The sequence below is a fragment of the Capricornis sumatraensis genome, chromosome 3, assembly GCF_032405125.1.
Source record: "Capricornis sumatraensis isolate serow.1 chromosome 3, serow.2, whole genome shotgun sequence".
In the NCBI taxonomy this organism is placed as follows: domain Eukaryota; kingdom Metazoa; phylum Chordata; class Mammalia; order Artiodactyla; family Bovidae; genus Capricornis; species Capricornis sumatraensis.
Genome location: NC_091071.1, coordinates 150485630 through 150511351, shown reverse-complemented (window position 1 = coordinate 150511351; position 25722 = coordinate 150485630). Strand labels below are relative to the sequence as shown.

The 25722-nt window shown below is 54.0% G+C and overlaps 1 protein-coding gene across 3 annotated transcripts in view; it reads left to right on the top strand.

Annotated features, from left to right (window-relative positions):
• Nucleotides 1-25722, top strand: part of TNS1 (tensin 1) — a 134719-nt gene that overhangs the window by 90439 nt on the left and 18558 nt on the right. Inside the window, exons 18-23 of one of the 3 annotated variants that reach the window (XM_068967245.1) lie at nt 6721-6917; nt 7800-7875; nt 13009-13101; nt 14296-14319; nt 14714-14752; nt 22294-22492. In XM_068967245.1, coding sequence (XP_068823346.1) covers nt 6721-6917; nt 7800-7875; nt 13009-13101; nt 14296-14319; nt 14714-14752; nt 22294-22492 — 628 coding nt within the window. The remainder of the gene's footprint in view (nt 1-6720; nt 6918-7799; nt 7876-13008; nt 13102-14295; nt 14320-14713; nt 14753-22293; nt 22493-25722) is intronic. The other 2 variants (XM_068967243.1, XM_068967244.1) reach the window with 2 other exon arrangements.

Sequence of the window (25722 nt, the reverse complement as noted above, 5' to 3'; positions counted from 1 at the left end):
TGAATTAAGAATTCAGTTTTGATATGTCATCATGGGAAAACGAGACAAGATCAAGGCCCATTCTGTCATTCACTCAACGTGTGCCCCTTGTCTGCGCTACATGTTCGCCTAGGTAGGCTCAGGAGAAATGGTGGTAAACAAAAAAGATAAAGATTTTTTTTTAAGAGGTAGAAATGGACAATAAACCGGTAAGCAAATACGCGTATAATTTGTCAGATGGATGATAAGTGCCATAGAGATAAAGCAGTGAAGGGCCAGTGAAGGGTAAAGGGTGGTGGTGGGGTAGTTGGATGGTCAGGGGAAAAACTTTGTTGGGTAGGGAGGGAATGTGCCAGAGGAAATAGCAAGTGCAAAGCTTCCTGAGAGAAGGAAAAGTCACGGTTTCTCCTTGAGCAACTAAAGGAAGGAGTTGCTCTTTCAGATGGAGAAGAATGTGGGAAGAGCAGTCTTAGAGGTGATATCAGAAGTGTGACTTGGGCCACGTTACGTTTGAGATGCCCATGAAGTGTTTAAGATGGTTGGATGTATGAGTCAGGAGTTTATGGGGGAGAGATGGGAGCTTAGGAATGTGGGAGATATCAGGCTGTGATGTCATGTGAAGTAAGAAACTGCATGATCTTACTGAGGGGGTGAGCACAGACAGAGGGGAGGTCCTAGGATTGAGTTCTGGAGCTTTGAGACATGAGGAGGAACCAGTAAATACAAACAAACGAACTGATGTGGAGCAGCTTTTGAAGCAGAGAAAACTCAAAAGGTATGGCTCTCTGGAAGCCAGAAAGAAGTGAGACTGGTCACTGTGCAGCCCCTGGCGTGTGAGATGGATTGGAGTCAGCTGGGTTGAAGAAAAAGACATCCCAGGTCCTTACAGTGCATCCAGGCAGGCTCATCTTAAGGACTTTTCAGTGGTGCCCAGTAGTCTGGGGCAGGACTTGAAGTGGTTCCTAAGTGGCCCCCATGGAAGAGGATTACTAAGGAGGGTGTGATGGAAGAATAAAGGGCCAAGGAATGCCCTGATGCCTGGGGAGATGACCCTTGGGCTGAGACTGGAAGGGTCACTGATTAATCCAGGGGCAGGGAGATGACCATGAGCAGAGAGAGGTCCTGGAACGGGGACATGCTGCCCATGAGGGTGGGTGAGATGTGGAGCCAAAGGATTGAAATCTCCTGGTCCCAGGCTGGCAGCTTCCTGCTCCACGCTGGGGTTAGGAAAGAGAGGTGAGTGGTGTCCTACTGGACCTCAGAACGTCCACCTGTCCTTCAGAGAAGTGAGACCCCGGATCCACCCTCTCTTCTTGTCTGACACCCTGCCCACCTCCCTCAAGTGTGTGGCCAGATTCTAGACTCAGAACACCAACTAATGTTGATTTTTTTCTTTGTTTTTGTTTTGTTTTCGTCTTGTTAAATGCCTTGTCCCTGGCGTTCTTCGTGTGTCCCGTGTCCATCTGTCCCCCGTGCCGTGGGCGTGTTTCCTTCCTTGCCTGGTGTTCTCCTCTTCCCGCCTCCCTTGTCCCCCCCACCCCCCACGCTGCTTGCCTCCCCCCTGCCGGCTCCCCGGGGTGGGGGTGGGCAGCGTACAATGCCAGGCTGCAGGGCACTGGGCGGACAGTCAGCTCCTGGCACCCTCCTCTCCACCGGCTCCGATCTTGCTCTCTCTCTGGTTGGTTCCTCTCCCTCTGCCCTCCTTTTATGACTCACCCTCGCTCCCCTTTTCTCTCTCTTCCCTTCCAGACTTTGCCCACTTTCTTCCACCTCCTCATTTCCCATCTCCCCCTCATTTTCCCTCCTTTCCCTCTTCTGTTCTCTCCTTTCCGTCTCTTTCTTCTCTTTGCCCCCGCTTCTTTTCTCACTGCCTCCCTCCTCTGTCCTTGCTCCCTTCTCCCTCCTTCCTCTCTGCATGAGTGAGTGCTCCCACTTCTGCATGGACACAGCCTGATGCTTCCAGCCTTGGCCTTCCCTGCTGGGAAAAGAGTCTGGGGTGACTGGACCAACTTTCAGGCTGCTTGTGGGCATGCAGGTCTTTGCAACAAAGGCGCTCAGTGAGGGTTCTGACAGCCCAGCCCTCCAGCTGCTTTGGCCCTTAGATCACCCGGGCTGTCCTGGCCAGAGCCTCGGCAGGAGCCAGGCCATGCTCAGTATGGACCAGTGGGCACAAGACACAGAGTGGTGCCCCGGCGCTTGCTGCTCTGTCCATTCTGGAGTACAGCACTCGATGGGGCAGGGCACCCCCCTCTGACTCATCCTGAATCTCTGACCCTAGGACCCATGGCCAAGAGTCAGAAGCCCTGGGCGTGGTCCTGGCTCTGCCTGTGACCACTTCTGTGACACTCCCAGGCAAGTCTCTGAATTGCTCAGAGCTCACCCTCCCAGCGTGGCAAATGGAGGGTCGTAGCCTGGCTATGTGCCTTTAGCTTGGTGACTTGATGTGCTCCAGTATGGTGGCCCTTCCATCCAGAGTCACGCTGCTCTATTTTAGAGTGATGTGGTCCACTGGCATCCTCTGCCCCAGCTGGACATCTAAGCCCTTAGGCTTTTAGTTCTGGGGAGGGAATCCCCTCATCCCATCCCAGCTCGTTGGAAGCCAGAAGCCCAGGTCAGGGAGAAGACGGTGTGCACGGGTTTACCCCATGCCGTGGCCTTAAGCAGCTCTGGGAAAAGGCTTAGGGGGTGAAGGGGTTGTTGACTTCCAGTGGCAATAGCCGGTGCTTTCAGCGCCCTCCTTCTCCCAGTCCATGGACAATAGGGAGATGGCTTTAGCAGAATAGCTCCCTGTCCGCCTCTTCTGTCCCTCCACCTTCTTCTCGGCCCAGTGGTGGGGAGTGCAGTGTCCAGCTGGGCCTGGGGTTTGGGGGAGTTCTGGGGGTGGGCCTGTTCTGAGGGGAGCTGGCATGGCTTGCCCTGGGGCTGTTAGCTAGTGTGATTGCCGTGTGGCTTTCTGGTGCCCTGGCCCCAGCAGGTGGCCTCCCGGATCCCCTCGCTTCCGGAGCCCCAGGCAAGCTGTCGGACACCCAGCCCTGCCACCTGGAGCTGAGGAATCCAGTCTTTTGGAAAATGGAAGGCTGGAGAGAAGAGCTGGGTCTGTGGGGGTGGAAGTGGCCAGTCTGGGGGTTGTAGAGGAGGCATGTGACGAAGCCTGGCACAAGGATATTTGTCCATGGACGCTGGGGTGGTGGGCAGCCATGCTGTGTCTATGAATCAGGTGTATTGATGCGTGTTAGGGCGACAGCCTCTAGAATTGTGTGTGTGTGTGTGTGTGTGTGAGAGATGGAGATTCTTGATCTCAGGTCCAGGCCACTTTAGGGGAGCCTTGGAGCCGGCTGTCCCCTGAGCACAGCACCATCCTGGGGGAGCAAGTGAGGGCCCCGGGAGATGGGGCTGCTCCAGCGCCCTGTGCCTTGCTCTTCAGGTCTGGTGGCCAAGGTGGAGGCCCCGGGCTGAGGTGACCGCTGCCCTCCAGAAGGACTGCTGTCCTCCAGGGAAGGCGTGATGCCCAGAGTGTGTGAGCAGCCCTTGGAGGACGACACATGGCTTCTCGTGTAGTGTGTTAACTACTCTAAAGACCGCTTTCTGGCTGCTTCTCTGTGCTGCTGGGCTGAGAAGGCTGGGCTCACCAGCTTTGCTGGGAAGACTTTGCAGAGTCCCTGGGCTGCCTGTCTTCCCCCCACTTCCTTCATAAACTTCCTCTGGTCCCTGGTCTCCTGCTGAGGAAGGGCTGACTGTGGAGGTTCTGAGGATGACTGTGACCCACCGCTGTTGCTGCCAGGCTCAGGCTGTGTGTGCCCACGTGTGTGTGTGTGTGTGTGTGTGCGCGTGTGCACACATGCATGCACATGCCTGTGTGTATGCAGGGAGTGGGGCACTAGACAGAGGCCCTGAGAGCGGGCCTGGGGCCAGGAGGCTGAGAAAGTCCTGAGGTGAGGGTGAGGGGATGTGCTGGGTGGAGAGGAGGCTGGTGGGAAAGAGTGGGGCTGTTTTTATTACCCGTCAGTCTCTGGGATGTGAGGGAGGGGTGTTCTCCCCTGACACAGGCTGTCAGCTTGTGTCCAGACATCCCAGCTTGGCTGAGGAACAATGGGGCTCTCTTCTCTCCCCTCTGCCATGGCCCGTCTCCCCTCCTGTAGAGAGGGACAAGAGAGAGGGAATATGGCTCTCCTGGCACTTGGGGGGCAGATCTGGGCCTGCCAAGGCGGACAACAGTGGCACACTGTGTTCAGAGAATGAGAGAGGCCCGGGGCTGGCCACTGGGGCTGCGGGGGGTGCTCCGCGGGAGAGGGTCTGTCCCTGTGGGAGTGGAATGCGGGGCTTCCCTCTTCTGCAGAGGAGGGCTGTGCCCTGCAGGACCCTATGCTTTGGATGGCCGCCTGTCCATCCCCCTGCCTCCGGACAGAGCTGGTCCCACTCTGGTGGTGGTGGAGGGGGGCTTGAAGAAGAGGTGGGATTGCTCTCAAGTGGTGACCGCCTTGGGCTAGACCTCACACCCTCCACGGCCTGGAAGCTTCCCCTCTCCACAGTGGTCTAGCCTCCTCTCTGGGCCACTGCAACACTGCAGCCCTTGAACGTGGAGCTCATGTTCTGAGTGTGTCCAGGAGAATGTTCTGTGTCCCTCCAGGAGAGACAGGGCCCTGAGTTAAAGCAGACCCGTTTTTCAAGGGCAGACATCGGATCCCCAAACAAGGACATCAGCCGCCCCTTGCAAAGACACGGGCTCTGGCCGACGGAGGCAGCGGGGCTGGGCGAGCCGGAACTCAGTGCAGCCCTAATGCGTTTCTTTTAACCTTGGGGCTGAGCTTAGTACCAAACCCCTGGGAGCCTTTTCTGAACGCGCCTCCTTTGTCACAATTATTATTAGAAAATCAATGGCTACGTCTGTTTCTCTCTAATGTTTTTGCCAGGAATGAAACCAGCGGTAGCTCTGGACCAAGCTGCTCAGGGAGGCTTGACAGGGAAGGGGGCTTGGAGGAGGTGGGGGAAGTGTGAGCGAGGGTAGGGGACCACCCCCGCACCCCCCCCCCCGGCCCAATTCTCTGAGGGCTGAGAACCTGGGGTTGCCCTAGGATCCCTGAGTGGGCCCTGCCCAGCCCTTCAGAGGTGTGCCCTGTCCTCCGTCCGGGTTGATCCTCATAACAGCCCCTGGTTAGGACGGTGTGACCCCTACTTTTCTCTTCTGCAAATAAGGGCCCTTTGAGGCAAGGGACTTAATTGTTTTAAGTAAGGCGGTTTGTGAGCCTGGTTTACAGTCTTTACTCGGGGCTTTTTTTTCTCTTGGTTGAGCTGGTAGGCAGGTTGCCTCTGATGAATGAAGAGCTGGCCGTGGAAACTCAGGACACCACCCCAACAGGGGACCTTCTACATCTGCAAGTGCTCCCCAGACGAGGCTCCTAGTTATGGGCTGGTCTGAATGCACGTCTTGGAGTGACTGTGTGTGTGTTTGTGTGTGTGTGTGAGATGTGTGCACCCATCCCTAGACTTGGCAGCTGGCAGCCTGCTGTTCATGACAAGTAGCTAGGCTTCTCAGCCTGTGCTTTTCATAGTGGCCTCAGCGGCAGTGCCAGGCGGGAGCTAGGGATTCTTGGGGCCATGCAGACCCCCCTGTGAAGGGTAGATGACGATTCAGTCTGATTGAGGGTGATTTCTGCTTGGCTGTGCTGGCTTGTTGCTGAGGCAGTCTGCGTGTGCGTGTGCGTGTGTGCCATGGGGCGGTGGGTCGGCCCACAAGCGCTGGCCTGAGGCTGGTGTAGCCAGGGTCTCATGAGACCTTTGATAAGTCCCAGCACCTCTTTTTACCTCGCCTGCCCTCTCGGGTGGTGGCGGAGGCAGGGCTGGAATTTCCTTCTTCAGGGTAGTGAGGATGAGGGGCCCACCCTCAGGCTGGGTCATGGCCTCTGGGCCCCAAGTGAGTAAGTTTTCTAGGCTCCTGGAGCCAGCTCAATGAAGCAATGGGTTTCGTGCCGCAGCCCAGCTGTGGGAAGAGGGAGTGGGAAGGGAGGAGGGTGAGGTTAAGGCCTGGGGAGTGGGAGGGAAATACACAAAAGCACAGGAGGCGCTTGTCTGCAGGCTCTTTGCCTGCTGCTCTGGGGCAGCCTGGAAACCTGGGCCATCTTTGGGGCAAGGAAAGTGTGGGCATACAGGAAGTGGGTGGGAGGTTTCAGAGCGACACTGGACGGATGAGGGTTGGGGAACCCCTGAGAAGGCCAGCAGTATTCCAGGGGCCAGCTGGGGCTGGGACATCGTGACAGGTCTTAGTCATTTCTTGGGTTTCTTCTCGGGAGCACCATTTGCAAGCTGATGCGTCATTCAGTCCTTCCAAGTCCTTCCCCATGGAGCTGGTGTTGCTTGTTGGTTGATGCAGTCGCCTTGGAGACTGTCTTTCCTCCCTCCACCTTCCCTCCTTTGCCTGGAAGCTCTGGCCCTCTGCCTCCGGGGCTTGGAAGAAGTTGACATCTGTTTCTTGTATCAGTCCTTTGTGCTCTGGGCCCCAACCCTGTGCAGAGCAGAGATTCCTGCTGAAGGCCAGCTCAACCTAAGCAGATTCCCCCACCCAGCAGAGAAACTGGGGTGTGGGCAGAGGGAGTCTGAGGGGAGGAGGTGTGAGGGGAGGCAAGTCCAGCTCCAGCTTGGACCCCCTGAGCTAAGATGCGCTGTCTCCTCTAGGAGAGTTAGGCGGATTGATCCTTTCCCCCCACGTTTTGCTCATTGCCCTCTCTGCCCTGCCATTCCTCCCAGGGGTGCAGGCTCGGGAGAAGCAGCCTGCAGAGCCCCCAGCACCTCTCCGGAAGCGGGCTGCCAGTGATGGGCAGTACGAGAACCAGTCACCGGAACCCACATCCCCCCGTAGCCCCGGGGTTCGCTCGCCTGTCCAATGCGTCTCCCCAGAGCTGGCTCTCACCATCGCTCTCAATCCTGGAGGGCGACCCAAAGAGGTGAGTCCTGGGGCCACAGAGGGTAGCAGAGCCCAGCTGAACTGTTGAGGGACTTGATTGTCATCTGAGTAACAGTGACCTGTCAGTAAACTCAGTATTTTTTTCCTCCCTGCACCCTCAGCCTAGGGCTTCTCTTTGGTTTGTGGAATCAGGAGCCAATTTCCCCCTCCAAACAGCTTTTATTCCCCTACTTCTTCCATGAACACTGAGACTGAGGCTCCCTTCTTGAGCCCCAGAGAGCACCCTTTATGAGGGTGGTAAGGACCCTGGTGTGATGTAGGTGACTGCAGACTCTAGACTCCAAGCCAGATCCTACAGACTGTTTTTAAACCCTTTCTGGACGTAGGGTTTACTTGGGAGATAGATCTAATTTCAGTGTCAAAGTTTTTATATTTTTGAGACAGTTCAGCAGTTTGAGGAAGTAGGTCTTAAACGTTAGTGAGCATAACAATCATCAGGGAGTTTGTTAAAAATGTAGATTCTCAAGTCCCCCTGTAAAAATTCTAGCCTATTAGACTTGGGGTGGGACCCAGGAATCTGATTCTGGAAGATTCTGATGTGAGTGGTCCATATTTGGTAAAATCCCAGGTTAATGGGTCCTTCTGGAGATAAATAGCTTTTGGACATCTTTTCTCTCCTGCCTTCTGTCCCTTCTCTTTGGCCCTGTTGTGAAATATTTCCAAGGCAGGTACTGCTGGACAATTGCCTTGCAATCAGCCACTTTCTGTTCTCTTGGTTGCAAGTAGTCGTTGGGGCCACAGGTGACGAAAATCTGCCTTTGACCTCCGTGTTTACTGGAAAGGATGATTGGTTAGGCTGGTAACTGCAAACTCCTCCTCAGACTCACAGCTACGGCTTTGCTCCCTTGTTCTCCTTATGCAGCCCCATCTGCACAGCTACAAGGAAGCCTTTGAGGAGATGGAAGGAACCTCTCCGACCAGCCCACCACCCAGTGGGGGTAAGAACTCCACACTCAGCCTTCCTTCGCTGGGTCCCCTCTGGCCTGTGTAGGCTTCCCAGATTTGGGAGTGCTGGCAGAGTTGGGTGGGACCAGAATCTGCCGCTTCTCATCCCTATGGCTCATCTTACTTCTGCTTCCCTTCCTCACCTCTCTTCTCTTCACTTCTTTTCTGCTGTCCACGCTCACACAGCTAAGAGGCAGAAGCTGCATCCTGGGGTCCAGGCTGACCTACCTGGGTCCCTGGACTCCCAAATTATGGTTTGCTAGTTTCTAAGTGGAAACAGTGTCAGACTTTATTTTTTTGGGCTCCAAAATCACTGCAGATGGTGATTGCAGCCATGAAATTAAAAGACACTTATTCCTTGGAAGGAAAGTTATGACCAACCTAGATAGCATATTCAAAAAGCAGAGACATTACTTTGTCTAGTCAAGGCTATGGTTTTTCCAGTGGTCGTGTATGGATGTGAGAGCTGGACTGTGAAGAAAGCTGAGTGCCGAAGAATTGATGCTTTTGGACTGTGGTGTTGGAGAAGACTCTTGAGAGTCCCTTGGACTGCAAGGAGATCCAACCAGTCCATTCTAAAGGAGATCAGTCCTGGGTGTTCTTTGGGAGGAATGATGCTAAAGCTGAAACTCCAGTACTTTGGCCACCTCATGTGAAGAATTGACTCACTAGAAAAGACTCTGAGGCTGGGAGGGATTGGGGGCAGGAGGAGAAGGGGACGACAGAGGATGAGATGGCTGGATGGCGTCACTGACTCGATGGACATGAGTCTGAGTGAACTCCGGGAGTTGCTGATGGACAGGGAGGCCTGGCGTGTTGCGATTCATGGGGTCGCAAAGAATTGGACACAACTGAGTGACTGAACTGAGCTGAACTGAACTGAAGAGTCTTTGCATCCTATGTGTAAAACATCCCCCATCCTAAAGAAACAACCTAAAGTAACCCCTGGACCTTCTTGCTTCTGACTCCCATTTCTGTCTGCATCCAGGCACCTCTTCCACTTCCTAGTTTTCACCAAGGAGAGAAAGGCTCAGAACCCTCAGGTTGACCATATGCCCAACGTATCCATCTCTTGGCCTCCAGACAGGAGCCTTTAGTCTGTGTCTTACTTGGTGTTCTCACTGGAGTGGCAGATCCCTAAAGGGCAGAGACATTTCCAAACAATGAGAAAACCTGGATGAGCCCAGGAGAGAGGAAGTATTCCATTTCATGGTAGAAGAGACATGAAGAGGAGCTGGAGGAGACCTGGGAAAGCAGTGATGGATCAATACCAGGCTGTGAACGACTCAGGGTTCCTGTAAGAGGCCCGAGTTGGCAGAGGTGAAGAGACTAGTGATGCTCCAGGATTAGACTAGGTGAGGTCCACCCAAGCTATTCATTCGTCCGGGTGAGACTGGTAGAGGGTGAGGACAGGAGAGTTGGAGCTGGCCATGTGTTCTCCGGTGGTTGGCTGTCCTGCCGGGGGAGGAATGTGGCACCAGTGCTTGCCTTCTGTGCCAACAGAATTATGTTGGCCACCATCGTGGACACATCCTGTGTGCTCAGTCACTTCAGTCGTGTCCGACTCTCTGCAGCCCCATGGCCTGTAGCCCACCAGGCTCCTCTGTCCATGGGATTCTCTAGGCAAGGATACTGCAGTGGATTGCCATGCCCTCCTCCAGGGGATCTTCCTGACCCAGGGATCTAACCTGTGCCTCTTACATCTCCTGCATTGGCAGGCAGTTCTTTACCACTGGAGCCACCTGGGAAGCCCATCTTGGACGTACAGGAAGCTAAATTTGTGAGTGGACTGTCCAGCAGAAAAATAACATGAGCTGTTTGCACTAGACGGAGAAGGCAATGGCACCCCACTCCAGTACTCTCGCCTGGAAAATCGCATGGATGGAGGAGCCTGGTGGGCTGCAGTCCGTGGGGTCGCTAAGAGTCGGACACGACTGAGCGACTTCACTTTCACTTTTCCTTTCATGCATTGGAGAAGGAAATGGCAACCCACTTTAGTGTTTTTGCCTGGAGAATCCCAGGGATGGCGGAGCCTGGTGGGCTGCCGTCTATGGGGTCGCAGAGAGTCGGACACGACTGACGCAACTTAGTAGTAGTAGTAGTAGTAGTAGTAGTTTGCACTAGAAACTTTTCTAACAGCTCCATTAAAGAATATACAGGAAACTGGAGAAATTAATTTTAATGATTTTTTAAATTTCACTCAAAATATCCACAGAGTATTATCATTTCTATAGGTAAGTAGAAATAAAATGATTAATGAGAATATTATCCTACAATCTTTTTAAGAAATCTAAAAAGAAGTTGGTGAAATTTATTCTAATAATAGGTATTATTTAGGGAATTTCTTGGTGGCCCAGTGTTTATGACTCTGTGATTTCACTACCGAGGGCCTAGGTTCAATCCCTGATCCGGGAACTAAGATTCCCACAAGCCTCGCAGTGCGGCCAAAAGAAAAAAAGAAAAAGAAAAAGAAAAAATTTGCTATTATTTAACCCTAAGGATCTAAAGTATGATTTCAACATGTAATCAATGTAAAGACATATTTTTCATTTTTGTTTCATACAAGTCTGAAATCCACTGTGTGTTTTTACACTCATATAACACCTCTGTTCAGACTGGACACACAGCAGGTGCACCATAGCCCCACGTGGTTCCTGACTACCGTGTTGGACAGTGAAAGCCCAGGGCAGCTGTTCAAGACAGCTCTGTAGCCTTGTAAAAGGCTTCAGACTCCTGGAATCTCTCTCCCTGGTCTTAGCTCCCCAACCTGCACGTGCGTGCATGTGTGCGTGCTCAGTTGTGTCTGACTCTTTGTGAACCCCTGGACTGTTGCCCGCCACGCTCCTGTGTCCATGGGGTTCTCTAGGCAAGAATACTGGAGTGGGTTGTCATTTCCTCCTCCGGGGGTTTCCCAACCCAGGGATCAAACCTGCGTCTCCTGCATTGGCAGGTGGATTCTTTTACCACTGAGCCATCCGGGAAGCTCCCTTCCCCACCACCTTCACACTTGCTCCAATTTCCTGTGGGTCCAAACAGCCAGGATCCTGGCCATCACCCTGTCTGGGATGAAGCCATCTGGGCCGGGCTAGAGTTGGTTCTCCCACATGTTTCTGTTCCCATTCTTCCCTCCCTCCCCTGGGTCAGCCCCGGGTGCCTGGGGAGGAGAGAATAAGTTAGAGGTTTCCTCCATGCACAGGGTTGGGAGAGAAAACAGAGGCGGAGAAATGCAAGGAATTCTTCTCTGGGGAAGCCAAGCCTTGCCTGGCTTCAGGGCCACCCACATGTCTGCCTCAGCAGAAGGGTGATGCCTGGGCACTGAGGGCAGGAGTGATGAGTGAGCTGGGGGTGCTGAGCGAAGCCCAGAGGAGCCTCCCACGGCCTCTGTCTCCTCGTCCCCTTCACCCTGTTCACCTGCACCTCTGCTGCGCCCACTAGGCAGCCTTATGGGCCCAGAGTCTTTCTGGTCATTCCACGGACAGTGGTCTCTGAGGCTGGGCTCATTCTTCCAGAATTAATTACATTCAAAGTCATTTGTCTGACAAACATTACTAAGTGCTGATAAGCGTCTGTTGTAAAGATGTGTGTGTGTGTGTGTGTGTAATGAGAGAAAGAGGGACACACAGAAGCATGGAGGCTTAGACCTAGCCCCTGCCTGGATGTGTGTGTTTGTACACACTCGTCCCCTCTGCTGTATCTGTCCACTGGGCATCTCAGGGCAGAGTGAGGGTAGAGTGTAGGGCTGGGCCAACCGTTTGGACTCCTGTGATGCCTCTCTGTTCCCATGGACACCTGTGGATACATCACCATGTGCACAAACGTGTGTGTGCGCGCCTAGTTGCTCAGTCATGTCCAACTCTTTGTGACCCCATGGCCCACCTGTTCACGGGGCTCCTCTGTTCATGGGGATTCTCCAGGCAAGAATACTGGAGTGGGTTGCCATGCCCTCCTCCAGGGGATCACAAATAAGCTATTTAAACTGCTTTCATTGGAAGATTATATTTTGGGAGTTTAGTTTCCTGTAGGTCTCACTGCCTTTTTGGGAAAGGGAGGAGATGCCAGGGAGGGTCCTGGAGCTGCTGTGTGGGTCCTGGGCACCTGAGGGCCACAGCTCATCTGTTGAGGCCACTGGGGTGGGGCAGGCAGCCTTAGGCTTTTGGCGGCCCTGTGTGACTGGCTGTCTTCCACGGCTGTGGGCTCTGCAGGGTCCTGAGAGCTGCGACAGGAGACATGGAGCTCATTTCTTTACTTCTCCTCTGAGGTGGGTTTGGAGACATGACAGCTGCCACTGAGAAGTCTTGTGACTGGGCAGAGCAACAGCCTTGCAGCTCAGCTTGGAGTCCAGCCACGTCCGTGGCTGATGGGAGAAAGCCTGACTGCCCTTTCTGACCTTGTGTGTTATGTGACACTTCCAACCCAGACAGGTGGCTTGGGAGGTGACCTGGGTTTGTGCAGGGTGGTCATGCTCTTGCCCACGTATTTTAGAGATGGGGCTTTTTCCTCTTCTGGAATACTGAGGTTTGGGGGAAGTAAGAGAGCTCCCAGCTGAGAAATTCTCTCTTCCTGGGGCTTGCAAAGGGCCTGCTCAGCTGGAGGTCAAAGACCTGTGGCTGAAGACTGGCCTGGGGACTCAGGGTTGGCTCTGCTGGTGATCTCTTCTCCTCCTTCTGTCCTTTACAGGCTGTACCATCTTGATACTCTGCTTTCTTTAAGTACATCTGTTTGTGTGTGTGTGCGTTGGGGGTCGGGTAGGGAATGTGAGAGGAGAGGTTAGAGAGAGAGAGATATAGAGCAAGCCAGAGGGTGCCCAAGAAACCAGTGTTATAACTACGCAGTGTGGAGGAACCATAGGGAAGAAACTCAGGGTCTAGGGATAGAAATGACTTTCTGGAGGGTGAGGGGCAAGGCTGTTTCCTGACTCCTTTTACCCTTGATCCCCTGGAGAAACACGGGAGACGGGAAGGGGGAGTGGAGCCGCCCTGGCACCACCGGGCGGGGCTGGTTCCTCTGCTCCACTTCCTGCTGCCCCCCCAACCCCGCTCCCCGACATGCCCTCCTTCAGGAGGGGTCCTCTCCCCACACGTCCACCCGCACTCACTCGCAGCTCTCCCCTCTTATTCCCGGTGCAGTGCGTTCCCCTCCAGGTCTGGCCAAGACACCCTTGTCTGCTCTGGGCCTGAAGCCGCACAACCCAGCTGACATCTTGCTACACCCCACTGGTGGTGAGTGACTCTGGCGGGAAGGGAGGCGGCTGGGGAGGCCAGAGGACAGGGTGGGGAACTGGAGGACTCCTGTGGTCCTGGGCAGGGCCCAGGCCTGGTGAGTTCTCAGGATTCTTCTGGAAACAAGGTGGCAGCCGGGCTCTGTGTCCATGCTGAGGTCAGGCCTGGGTGGGGCTCTCTGTTCAAGGGTTGAGGGGGACAGAGTCTTCCTGCCCTTGCCTTGTGGGGTCACCACCACTCCCAGCATCCTCTGACGTCAGGGGGTTGGAGGCATGCCCTGTTTCCCTGTAGGTGGTTAACTTTCTGCCGGAAGCCTGGCTCCCATGCCCCAGAGTCCAGGTGCTTGTGTGCACATGCATGCACACATGCACACACACAGAGACATGCACGCACACACACACATGCAGGCATGCACACACAGAGAGACAGGCACACATACACAGATGCAGACACGCATGCCTACACATACCCACACACATGCAGACATGCACACACACACAGACATGCACACACAGAGACATGCACACACAGAGACATGCACACACACACATGCAGGCATGCACACACACAGACATGCACACACACACAGACATGCACACACACACAGACATGCACACACAGAGACATGCACACACACACACATGCAGGCATGCACACACACAGAGACAGGCACACATACACAGATGCAGACATGCATGCTTACACACACATGCAGACACGCACACACACAGAGACATGCATGCACGCACACACACAGACATGCACACACAGAGACATGCACACACACACACATGCAGGCATGCACACACAGAGACAGGCACACATACACAGATGCAGACATGCATGCTTACACACACATGCAGACACGCACACACACAGAGACATGCATGCACGCACACACACACGTGCAGACGTGCACGCACACAGAGACATGCATGCACGCACACACACACATGCAGACATGCACACACACAGAGACATGCACGCACACACACACGTGCAGACATGCACGCACACACTCCAGGCTCATACCTCGTCACATTCCCCAGCTCCTCTCCTTGTTGGGAAAGGGAAAGCAGAGGCCCTAGGCCCTTAGTGACCATTTCCAACAGGCTGAGCCCAGAAACTTGCTCTCTAGACTCTGGTGTGGGGTGGACTGGGGCTCTGGGGAACAACTGTGCTTCTTTTCTTTAGTCCCCAGAAGACTGATCCAGCCAGGTAGGTAGGCAGTGGCATGACAGGTGTGAGCCATGCAGACACACGGCCGGGCACAGCCTCCCACTCAGGACGTGTCTGCATGGCCAGGGACACGGAGTCACCGGGTGGGGGGCCGCCTGTCACCAGGCCAGCACATTCCTGCTTGAGATGCAGGGGCTGTAACAGGGACATGGGCCTCTGCTCCTGAGAGCGAGGCCCTGTCTTACCTGTGCGCCCTGGAGGGCCTGCCTCTGCCTCGGCCTCACCCCTTTTCTCAACAAAGTCTCTCTCTCTCAGACAATAATCCCTGTTAATCCATCTCTCTCTCTCCTTTTTGCTCTTCCTCTCCCCTCCATCCCCTGCCTCTCTTTCCTGCCTCTCCTTCCTCCTCACCTCTCTTCCCATCTTCCCTCAGAGGAGGATGAGAGGAAGGTGCTGACAGAGCTTTCTGAAGGTAAGTGTGGCTTTGCTGTGTGACTGCTTCCTGCTCTCCGTGTCCAGGAATGGCCGCTCACTCCATTTTTCTGCCTGGCTTGTGGGGGCGGTGGGTGGCGCTCTTCTCTGATCAGGTCTCATGTGACCAGGTGCATAGGCCGCGCCCCACCCCGATCCCCACCCCCTGCTGGGTGATCAGAGGGTGATGAGCTGTCACTCTGGTGATGAGCTACCATTCTGGATACTGACTGAGGTGCCCATAGCCCCAGGGCACAGGTCCAGGCGCGGCCAAGGGTCCAGGCGCGGCCAAGGGTCCAGGCACAAGTGCGGTGCCACCTTGCTGACAAAATGCTTCTCCCCGGGAGGCATTCCCACCCACCTGCCGGGGTGCAGCACCCCCTTCAGATGGAGGGGGCTCCTATCCGATTTCCTGGGTTTGCCCCGCATGTACAGCTCAGAGCACGATTTCTCAGCCTCAGCACCACCGATGCTTGGGCCGGACAGTTCTTAGTCGTGGGGACTGTGCTGAGCCCTGTAGGGTGTTTAGCGCCATCCCTGATCTCTACCTACTGTTGCACCTGCGGGTAGCACTCACCCGCCATGACAATCGAAATGTCTGCAGCATGACAAATGACCCCGGGGGGATGACTGCTCCCGGTTCAGAGCCACTGTCTTGGAGCCACAAGCTGCCTTCTGGAAGCCCTTGCCTGGTTTCCTATCAGCACAGATGGTAGGATGTCTGTCTTTCTAGGATCTTGGATGTTTTGGGGGATTTTGAAAAGCTGTGGATTCCCCCCCCCTCGCCCCCCTGCCACACACAGATGCCTCGGGACATCCATGCACAGTTGTGACAGTATCTGGTTAGCACGTCTGTTTCCTGGCTTAACCCCTGATTTAAATGAACTCAGCCTTGCACGTAGAGAAGCAGAGAGGGGATGTAATCTGGTTGAAGGCCTTTAACTAATTTATTAGGAACAGAATTCAAAGGATGACCCAGAGCAGCAGGTGAAATGAGGGAGATGCTGGCCTGGGTGGCCTGGGCTTCCGTGTCCCCATCTCTACCCTGGTGGAGGTGGGGGAAGGGGGTTGGACGAGGTGGGTGTTGAGCACCTTCCAGCTTGGATGTGTTAGATGTTCTGACTTCCCACCTGGGCCCTGGGTCCGTGTGGCCTGGTTTCTTTAAAGACTCCGTCCAGGTGGTTTTTTTTTTTTTGGCTGCGTCTTGGCTTGTGGGACCTTAGTTCCCAGACTAGGCATTGAACCTGGGCCCTCAGCAGTGAGAGTGCAGAGTCCTAACCACTGGACCACTAAAGAATTCCTCCTTCCGGATTCTTAAGCCCATTTCCCACTTCCTTTGCACTCACTACCTTGATTTTCTATTCCCAAAGTGGGCATGGGTTGTACCCCTCTGAATCTGCCATCACCCGTGTAAGATGGCTGGAGTTTTCCATAAAGCTTTGCCCACTGCTAGCCAGCCAGTGTTCTGACTGCCTGGGGGTACAGAACAAGGCAGCCCCCCAGAACAGATCCCAGAATGGGATGAACTACAGTGGGCTCTCACCCCTGGCCAGCCTCACACCCAGGGGGAGGACCTTCCCCGGGCGGGGGGTGGGCAGCTGGTTCTCGCCAGGAGTCTAGAATCAGCTGGAGCCCAGAGCCAGTGTTTGTGTGCTGTGCTCCAGGAGCCCACCTACCTAGGAGGCTGTCAGCTCTCCTTGTGGCTGCTGACCTTCGCAGACTGGTGATACCTATTCAGTCTCCAGTGGGACGGTCTGAGGGTGACAGGCCCTGGCTGTGTATTCCTCACGTAGGGATGGCGCTTTAACAGAATGGGACTGACACCTGGCCCTTGCTCCTGATGAGTGAATCTCAGCCTACAGGCCCTGAGCCCTCTGACCCTCCTTCATCTCTCCTGGAGGCACGGAGTCTGCAGGGAAGGTTCTTAGGGATCCACTCTACTGCAGCCATCGTTTTCAGGAATGTCGACCTGAGGTCTGTGTTGCGAGGTGGGGATAGGCATCTGCCCAAGGTCACAGTTAAGAGGCAGCAAGGCTAGACTGGACTTACTGGTCTCCTGTTTCCTAATCAAGTGGCCACTTCAAAACCCTCCTCCAGCCTCCAGGCGCCATGCCCTGGGATTCCAGCGTGGGCATCAGAATTGTTGTCTTGACCTGGAGTGGGGACAGGGGCCAAGGATGTGGGCGGCTGGTTCCATTTTTCCTGACTCACACATCACCTTCCGGGTCAGACCAAAGCATATTCTTTGCTGACCCTCTGAAGCACTGTTTGATTGCCCTGCTGATATGTGTGAATTCAGAAAAAAGATGCCTATAAGGAAACATAAGCAGTAGGCTTATTCAGCAAGGGGGAAAAAGACTTTAGGGAAGTGCTCTGTTCAAGGTGCCATGCTAAATGCTTTACATCTATTCATTCTGTTCTTCACTGATTCGGTAAATATTTTGTGTGCCTACTATGTGCCAGGCACTCTGGGGATATAATGATAAGCAGTACTATGGTTCCTAATCTCATGGAACAAATGCATGACCGGTGACAGAATTAAATTATCACCGAGAATTCTTGAGATAAGTGCTCCAAAGTGAAGAGATACAGTTTTTATGAGACCCTGGCTGAAGAAGTAAGATGCGAGGGTGAGTGACATTAACTCGGAGACACTGGGATGGGAGAAGAGCTTTCCAGGTAGAAGTAAAGGGCACTTGCAAAGGCCCTGGGGTGGGAGGAGTAGCAATTTTTTCCCCCATGAATTGCAAGGTCAGTGAAGTGAGGGCAGGGAGGAGCTGGATGCTGGAGCAAGGGGCAATGTGGTACACAGTGAGGGTCAGCAGGCAGGGATGTGACCTTGTGGGTCATTGTCACAATCATCTTATTTAAATAATCACAGAAGTGCTGAGAGGAAGGTGGTAGGAGCCCCAGTTTGCTGATGAGGAGGTGATGTGTAAGGATGTTAAATGACTTGTCCAGGCCCAGACAGCCAATCAGGGGCACAGCTGAGAGTGTAGGCTGCTTTCCATTGATTGCACGGGGTATGACCTCTAAACATGAACAGTGTCTTTAATGGATGTGGATACAGGGTACCCTTCTCCATGAAAGAAGCAGAGGAAGAAAACCCATAGCAGTAAAGGTGTGAGGTCAACATCAAGGATCTTCCAGTGGGGGAACAGGGAAAGAAATGGCTGAAGCTTCTTTCCTAGAGGAATGGGAACAAGGAACATTCGGCTGAGGTTCTGTCTGTTCCGATGATTAGATGGGTGCATTTGGCACAAAGGAAGACTGCAGATTAGAAATGGCCCCTCTGGGGATCCCTCCTGCTCTGAAATCCTCGGTGACAGTTACACGGTGCCATCTGGGTATTTTAAGGTAGTGCTGTGCAACGCAGATTTATGGAGCACCTACTCTGTGCCAGGTCCTGTGCTAGGCACTGAGGACATAAAGATGAGTGAGATAGCCTGGTCAGGATATTTCAGCATAAGGTAGAAATGCTGAGCTGAGGGAGGAACAGGGTATGATGGGAACTCAGAGGAGGGCCGTGTGGCCCAGTCTCAGAGTTTGGAATTCCATCTTTTGAGTTCCTGGTTTGGGCCTCGGAAGTTTTACTTCTTTCCTCTCTCCATCTGCGTGTCTTCATTTCACTCTGAGCAGGCAGGCTGTTTCTCTCCAGGAAAAGAACCTTTTCTGCGAGGCAGAAAATGCGCTTGAGGGTGTGGGTCAGGAGCTGACAGTGCCCCCAGCCTGGTGGGGCCAAGTCACTAAGCCTCCAGTTTAGCTGCTCTCAGCCTCCAACAGCCTCTTGCAATGGGTTTGGGCCCCTGGAATGTTCTGCATGAAGCACCTTCCTGGCCCCACATCTGCCCTTCCCAGTCCCCGCTGCCTCTGGGTCTAGCTGCTCCAGGATTGGCGGAGAGGAGAAAACTGCAGGAGAGCGCATGCAAAACAGCAGAAGGGGTAGAGGGAGGCAGACACCAGCAGGCAGCTGTGGGGTTGCTGATAAACTGGCGTTGGAGCTAGCAAGAAGGAATTAGGAGCGACTTTCTCATCTCCTGTCACTTGATCCAGGCTGGGCAGGTGGGTGTTCTCATTCCTATTTTACAGGCAAAAGAACAGAGTCCCAGAAAGGCCCTTCCAGTAAGTGAAAGACAGGGAGCTCACACGTTGTATGCTGTACTAAGGTGGGGAGAGAGGAAAATGGGAAGAGATAGGGAAAGGGGGTGTTTTCAATATGGACTCTGAGTCTGAAAACTCAGGGGAAATGGACTGTTTTGTCCCTCAAGTTTGGTTTTGAACAGTTATGAAGTTGGACTCAGAATCAAATATCTTCCCAAAGGGTCCCTCCTGCTCTGGGCTCATGAGGAACAGAGATTGAGTGAGGCTCTACCCTGATTTAGTCCTGGGAGGTCAGGAAAGGGCAGCCAACCAAGAAAGAGGATGGAGAATAAAGTGACGGCAGGGCCAGGAGGGCTGGGTTTGAAATCCACAGGCTGGGAGTCCCTGAGCAAAGCCCCCAGGCTAGTTGGCCTCCTAAACTCACAGGGCTGTTAACTGCAAATGTGGTGGGAACCGCTGCGGGTGCTTCTCCCTGGATGAATGGTCCTGTCTTCAAGTTCAGAGGCTGAGTCCTCTGAGAGCTCCTTTGTAAGCTGCTCTGTAGCTGAGGATCTGATGGGTGTGAGGACGGGGCTCCTGAGGCTGATGCTTTATGAATGTGGCTATCCTAAAGCCGTCTCAGGTTTTCTGATATCTCCAACTTTCTAACATACTGTCCCTTCGATGTTCTGTGCAAACTACACTCAGGCTCCTGAGTTTGGGTCAAAAGCAGTTAGTGGGGACATGGCCTTGACTCATGGTAAACAGGGCAGACGGGAGCCAATGTCTGTGGTCCCAGGTCTGGCTCCGTCTTGACTCTGGGCCTGGGTGGTGTGGGTGGCCTTACTTAGATTTTACTGATGGTAGAAGTGGTATGTGTACTTTTTTTTTTTTTTAATAGGATGGGGTGCTGATCCAATAATGTGAGCTGCTTACCCATTGTATGGGTCAGGTCTTGGCAGAAAACAGATAGCTCATTCCAATGGGGCAACTGAAGAGAGTTTAATGGACTATTTAGATGGTCTGGGCAAACCAATGAGGGATGGTGAAGCACCTCCCCGGGTGCTCCTGAGCAGGAGGTGGGAGCCATCTGCACTCCAGGCCTGAAGAAACCAGGAGGAGCTGGAAGAGAGGACCCGCCCCTGGAGTTGGTATCTTGGGTGGAGGATGCGGCCCTGGAACTTTGACCCTCTCTCCCCACCCACCTCCATCCTCTGTTAGTTCTGCCTACCAGCCAGCTGCCAAAGGCCAGGGCCCTCTGGAGCCCTGAGCCCGGGGGTCTGGGGGATGCTGTCAGTAAAAGCTGGTCTGCAGGGACACAGAGCAGGCTGGGGAATGAATCAGGAGGACATAGCGGGTGGAGAGGGCCACAGACTTCAGGGCTCGCCCTCGGGCATTTTAGCTTGAACTTTTGAGGGTCAGCAAGAATTCAAGGGAAGGAGAAAAACGAATGTGTGCCTCTTAGGTGTACCTCTGTGGTGGGGGCAGATAGGGGGCAGAGGGTAAATGTCATGCATCTATTAGTTTGTGAGACAGACACTTACTGAGGATTCACTGTGTGCCAGGTGCTGTGAGTACAGATTAGCAAGGAGCTTGGGGCAGCCAGGGAGCAGATGGATCCTTTTGCCATCTCTGGGTGGGAGAGAAGGGCGCTGGGCGCTGCGGGCCCCAGGATGAAGCTAGTAGCCTGGAGGCATCTAGGTGGAATTTTCAGAGAGTGACCCTGGAGGTGAGGGATGGGCTGGAAGGTAGGCTCTGGCCTTGGGTCTCAACTGCCATTTCTGTGGGTGTGAGTTCCTGTCTGAGGGTCCCTTTCTGTCAGTTCGAGTTACCCCAGGGTGTGGAGCTGGCCCCCTAAGGCTAAAGACACGCTGAAATTCTCGATCCCCCTGATTTTCAGCTGGCGGTATGTGCAGGGCCCAAGAGCAGGCTCTGGGCCAGACCACTGGGGTTCTTAGGCCAGCTCTGTCACCTGCTACTGTGTGACCCAGATAAGATACTTACATTCTCAAAATTCTGCTTTCCTCATGTAGTTATTTGCTATTTCTGCTGTTATTGATAGTCTGTGGAGCTGGCTTTTCTCTGGCTGATGGGCTGGAGTTCTGAGTAGCAGCAGCCAGCTCTGAGTGTCCCATGAGGCTTGGCGGCCCCTCTCTCAGCCACCCAGAGCCTGCACCGGGAGTCAGGAGACGGGAGCTATGGCCGCTGTGCGTTCTGGAGCAAATCGCTCCACCTCTCTGGGCTGAGGAGACATGTTACATCAGGGAGCCGTAAACTATGGCCAAATCCTGTTTTGGGAAAGTTTTATCATAACACAGCCATGCTCATTGCTTTATGTGCTATCCGTAGCTGCTCTCGCGATAAAAACAGTGGAACTGAGTAGCTGTGAGAGAGACTGTCTGGCTCCCTCCCTGCACCCCAGGCTGCACGGACTCTGCCGTTCTTCCACTTCTCAGGCTGGTTTCGGTGCTTGCTCTAATTGTGGTGGGCATGGTGTTGATGTGTGCTCAGGTCACGTCCCTCCTGGGACGTCCTCGGGAACAGTGCCACATTCAGAGGTGGCAGGAACACCATCCCTCCCTGGAGAAGCCAAGAGTGTTCTGCTTCTCTTCTCTGTTTGATGGCGAGTTAGTTTACAGTGGTGGGGTAGAGGGGCGTGGGGAGGCTTCCAGAGGCCGGGGCGGGGGACAGCTGGGGGCAGCACGGCAGTGGGGCAGGTGGCACAGGAAATCTGGGTCTGGTTGTGCCTCCAGCCCCTTCGCTCTCCTGTCCTCGGAACCTTCACTGCACAGTGACCTCTCTGGTGCTTGCCGCCCTCTCCCCCACCCAGCCTTCCTCTCGGGCCGTTCTGAACACCAAGCGGGATAATGATGTCAGTCTCGGGAGGCAGGCTAAGTGTGTCAGGCAAGGTGGATGGGTGTGTCTTGGCACGCAGGGCTGGGTGTGACTCACCCGCACAGGCCTGCTGGTAGGCCACCAAGCCTGTTTCTGGACTCTGGGTGTGGGGTGGAATGAGCATCCCGAGACACAAGGCTGGGCTGGAGCTTGGGGTCCACGGAGAGCCCAGACCCCAGCAGTGCCTGGGGAGCGGAGAAGGGCCTGGGACCTGGGTAGCAAGGTTGGGGAAGAAAAGCTCAGCTAGAGGGCCCACCAGTGAAGGACAGTGTCCCAGCTCTAGGAAGGAGGATTCTGTGATGGCTGTGTTTTGGGGTCCCTTTCTGGGAAGCTTCTCAGAACGAGGCTCTAGTTAAAAGTTCTTGGGGCTCTCATGGCTTCTCCATGATGCTGGAAAGAGGATGGACCTGGGCAGGCAGGAGCCCTGGAGACGTGCCCCTTGTCTGCTTGCTGTCCTTTTGGGATTTCCCTGACAGGCTCTGGGGAGATGTGTTCCCTGGGGTTGGGTGGGGTCCATACCACATCCCCTGGATCCACGCTCAGTCCCTGTCTCCTCACCCCTTCCAGAACCCCGGAGCTACGTGGAGTCAGTGGTACGAACGGCGGTGGCTGGGCCCCGGACTCAGGAACCTGAGCCCAAGAGCTTTAGCACCCCAGCTGTGCAGGCCTATGGCAATGAGACATCCCTGAGGAACGGGACCCTGGGAGGCTCCTTTGTCTCCCCTAGCCCCCTCTCCACCAGCAGCCCCATCCTCAGCGCTGACAGGTAAGTGGGGGAGGAGAACCCAGGCCCGGGGCAGCAGAGATGAGGCCTCCTGGATCCGACTAGGGCATGGACGGGGAGAAATCACATCCAGGGTGCTGCCCTTGGGAAACCAGCTCACTGGGGTGCATGGCAAGAGCACGCCCGGAGTGCCAACTCCCCGGGGAGACTATGAAGATGAACCAGGCACAGTTCTTCCCTCAGATGTATTACTTCTGTTTTTATTTATTTATTGGCTGCACCATGCGGCATGCAGGAGCCTCACTTCCCCAGAGATCAAATCTGTGCCCCCTGCAGTGGAAGTGTGGAGTTGTGACCACCGGACCCCCAGGGAAGCCTCCTTTCCCCAAATTTAAAATTGAACAAGTGTAGTTACTGTGTAGTGAGTGCTTCCCATGTGCCAGGCGTTTTGCTAAGTGCTTTCTGTTTAAACCTCACAGCTATCCTACGAGGTAAGTAGTAGTATTATTCCCACTTCTCAGAAGAGGAAACTGAGGCAGAGAGAGATTAAAGTGGATTATTCAAGGTCTACAGCTAAACAGTAGCAGAAACAGGATTCGGACTAAAGGTGTCTGGCTCCAGAGTCCACATCTCTATCCTACCCCCTGCATTCCCCCCATCACAGAGCAGCAGTTAGAGGTGCTCAAAGCTGAGGTGTAAGCAAAGAGCTCTGAGCAAGAGGCCATTATTTCTGGCTTAGTCTGCAGAGAGGGTCTCTGGGGGCTGGAAGTCCGGGAAGTATTTGTGCTAAGGCCAGAGGATGAGCAAGGGTTGGAAGGTGAAGGGGAGGGAGAGGGCCTTCACAGCATAGCAAGGACAGGACCGGGGTGTGGAGGTATTGGGCATGGGGTTTGGGGGTCAGGTCACTGTGGGGTTAGAGGAGGGATGTCTTGGTGGATGGGTGGCTGACGTTTAGGGAGTCAGACAGAGGAAAGCCAGAAGCTTCCCAGAAAGGGAGGTTCCTGTGTTTGGGGTGCAGTGAGGAGCTGCTCGACTAGCGGGGTGGCCATAGGCTTTATGATGGGGAGACAGGAAGATGACATAGGAAAGGGACTCTGAGATGAGCCCAGGTAGGGCACAGGGTGCCAGGCAGGGAGGAGGCCTGCACCAGCCAGAATTCCACCCCCCAGTAGGGGCATCTGCCCCAACCATCCCTTCCCACGTCCACTCCCCTTCTCAGACTGGGTCCCCACGAGTCCAGAAACTATCCAGCTGCCTCCTCCCACTTCCGCTTCTGCTTGGTTCGGGTGAGCAGAGGCAGTTTTCTTCTGGACTCTAAGAATCTGAAACTTCAAACCAAGCACACACCCCCAGTCCACCTGGCCCCCCTCCCCAGCCTCTTAACGGCTCCACTTGGGGAAAGGTCCACCTCTGGGCAGGAGCTACGTTCTTCTTTTAAAGGAAAGGAGATTTTCCTCACCTCTCGGCCCCCTTGCTGATATCCAAGAAGTCCTGACATTAGGGAGTTTTCACTTTTTCTCACTCAAATTCCTCCCGCAGTAGGATTCAGGAAGCCAGCTCCTCCTCCAGGATTAATCACCCAAAATGCCATTTCCGTGTCCCCAGCTCCTCCCTCCCCCCATTTTCTCAGAATCCAGGTTATTCTGTACTGAAGTGGTGTTTCATTCTGGCCTCTTCTGGGATGTGTGGTAGACTTTGTCCTGGCCTGGCCCTGACCTTCTTCCTGCCCTTGGCTCTTGCCTGGCCCTCCCACCTCACATCACCCTGGGGACCTGAGCTTAACCGACCCAACCCAGGGTGGGGCCGGCCAGCCTCCACACTCCTAGTCTGCGGCTCCAGGCTTTGGTGCACCAGCTTATGTAAGGACCCTTCCACCCCGCTGCCGCACTGCCAGCCCCCACCCAAGGGCTCCTTGTGCGAGCCTGCCTGCTGCCTCCCCGCAGCCGATGCTCGTGCATGGTCCCTGACAACCTTTGTCTCTGCTGCCATGCCACGGAGGAAGTTTGGGTCTGGAAGGAGTCAGAGTCATCTAACCCACCTCCCTCATTTTCCGTGTTGTTGTTGTTGTTGTTTTTCAGTCGCTAAGTCGTGTCTGATTCTTTGTGACCCCAGGGACTGGAGCATGCCAGGCTTCCCAGTCCTTCACCATCCCCCGGAGTTAGCTCAAACTCATGTCTGTGGAGTCAGTGATGGGATCCAACCATCTTATCCTTTGTCACACACTTCTCCTCCTGCCCTCAATCTTTCCCAGCATCAGGGTCTTTTCCAATGAGTTAGCTGTTCGTATCAGGTGGCCAAAGTATTGGTGCTTCAGCTTCAGCATCAGTCCTTCCAGTGAATATTCAGGGTTGATTTCCTTTAGGATTGACTGGTTTGATCTCCTTGCTGTCCAAGGGACTCTCAAGAGTCTTCTCCAGCACCACAGTTTGAAAACATCAATTGAGAAAACTTTAAAAAGCGGAATCCAGGTTTCCCAAACTTACAGGCCATTTCCTGTACTCCTGCATGGACTTGTACTTAATTTCAGAGGAGAATCTTTGTGGCCATTCTCCCAGGTATAGTGTCCTCTGAACTGAATTTCATCAGTCTTAGAATTGAGAGTGACTTCTGAGCTCATCTAATCTAACCTCCCAGTGGAGGAAATTTCCTCCACAGCATTCAAATCAAGAGGTTGGTCAGCCTCTGCTTAAATGCTTCTAATGATGGGAGTCTCATTACTATGTAATGCAGCCTGCTCCATTAGTGGCCAGATCCAATGGCTAGAAAGCAGATCCTATAATGAGCTGAAATCTCCTGCTATGAGACTTCATCTTTTTTTTTTGGAGCTACCCAGGAATGGATGCTCAGTTACACTCTCAGCATGTAAATGCCAACTCACCTGGGGAAAGTGAGTCAGGGGAAGATGCTTCCAGGAGGACCAGGGCCCAAGTGGTTTAACTCCCTCTCCAGTGTTCAGTTTCTGTGATGCTGGAGGGGGCAACAGGATAGCCACCTTCAGTTTTAATAGCAGAGATCTTGCTCTGACTTGTGGTTGGGCAGTCAGTGTGATGCTTGAGGGTATGAGAGCTTTGGAATCCAACACTGCTGAGTTGAGATCCTGGTCTTTTGTGAGCAGTGTGGCTGTGAGCCTATTGCTTAACCTCTCTGAGTCTCAGTTACATCTTCTGACATCTTGAAGGTAGGGTGACGTTCAAAAGCCTTGACTTTTCTGTTCATGCGAGAGGAGCTAAGGACAGGGAAGCTTGTCTTGCTGCAGTCCATGCAGTCATAAA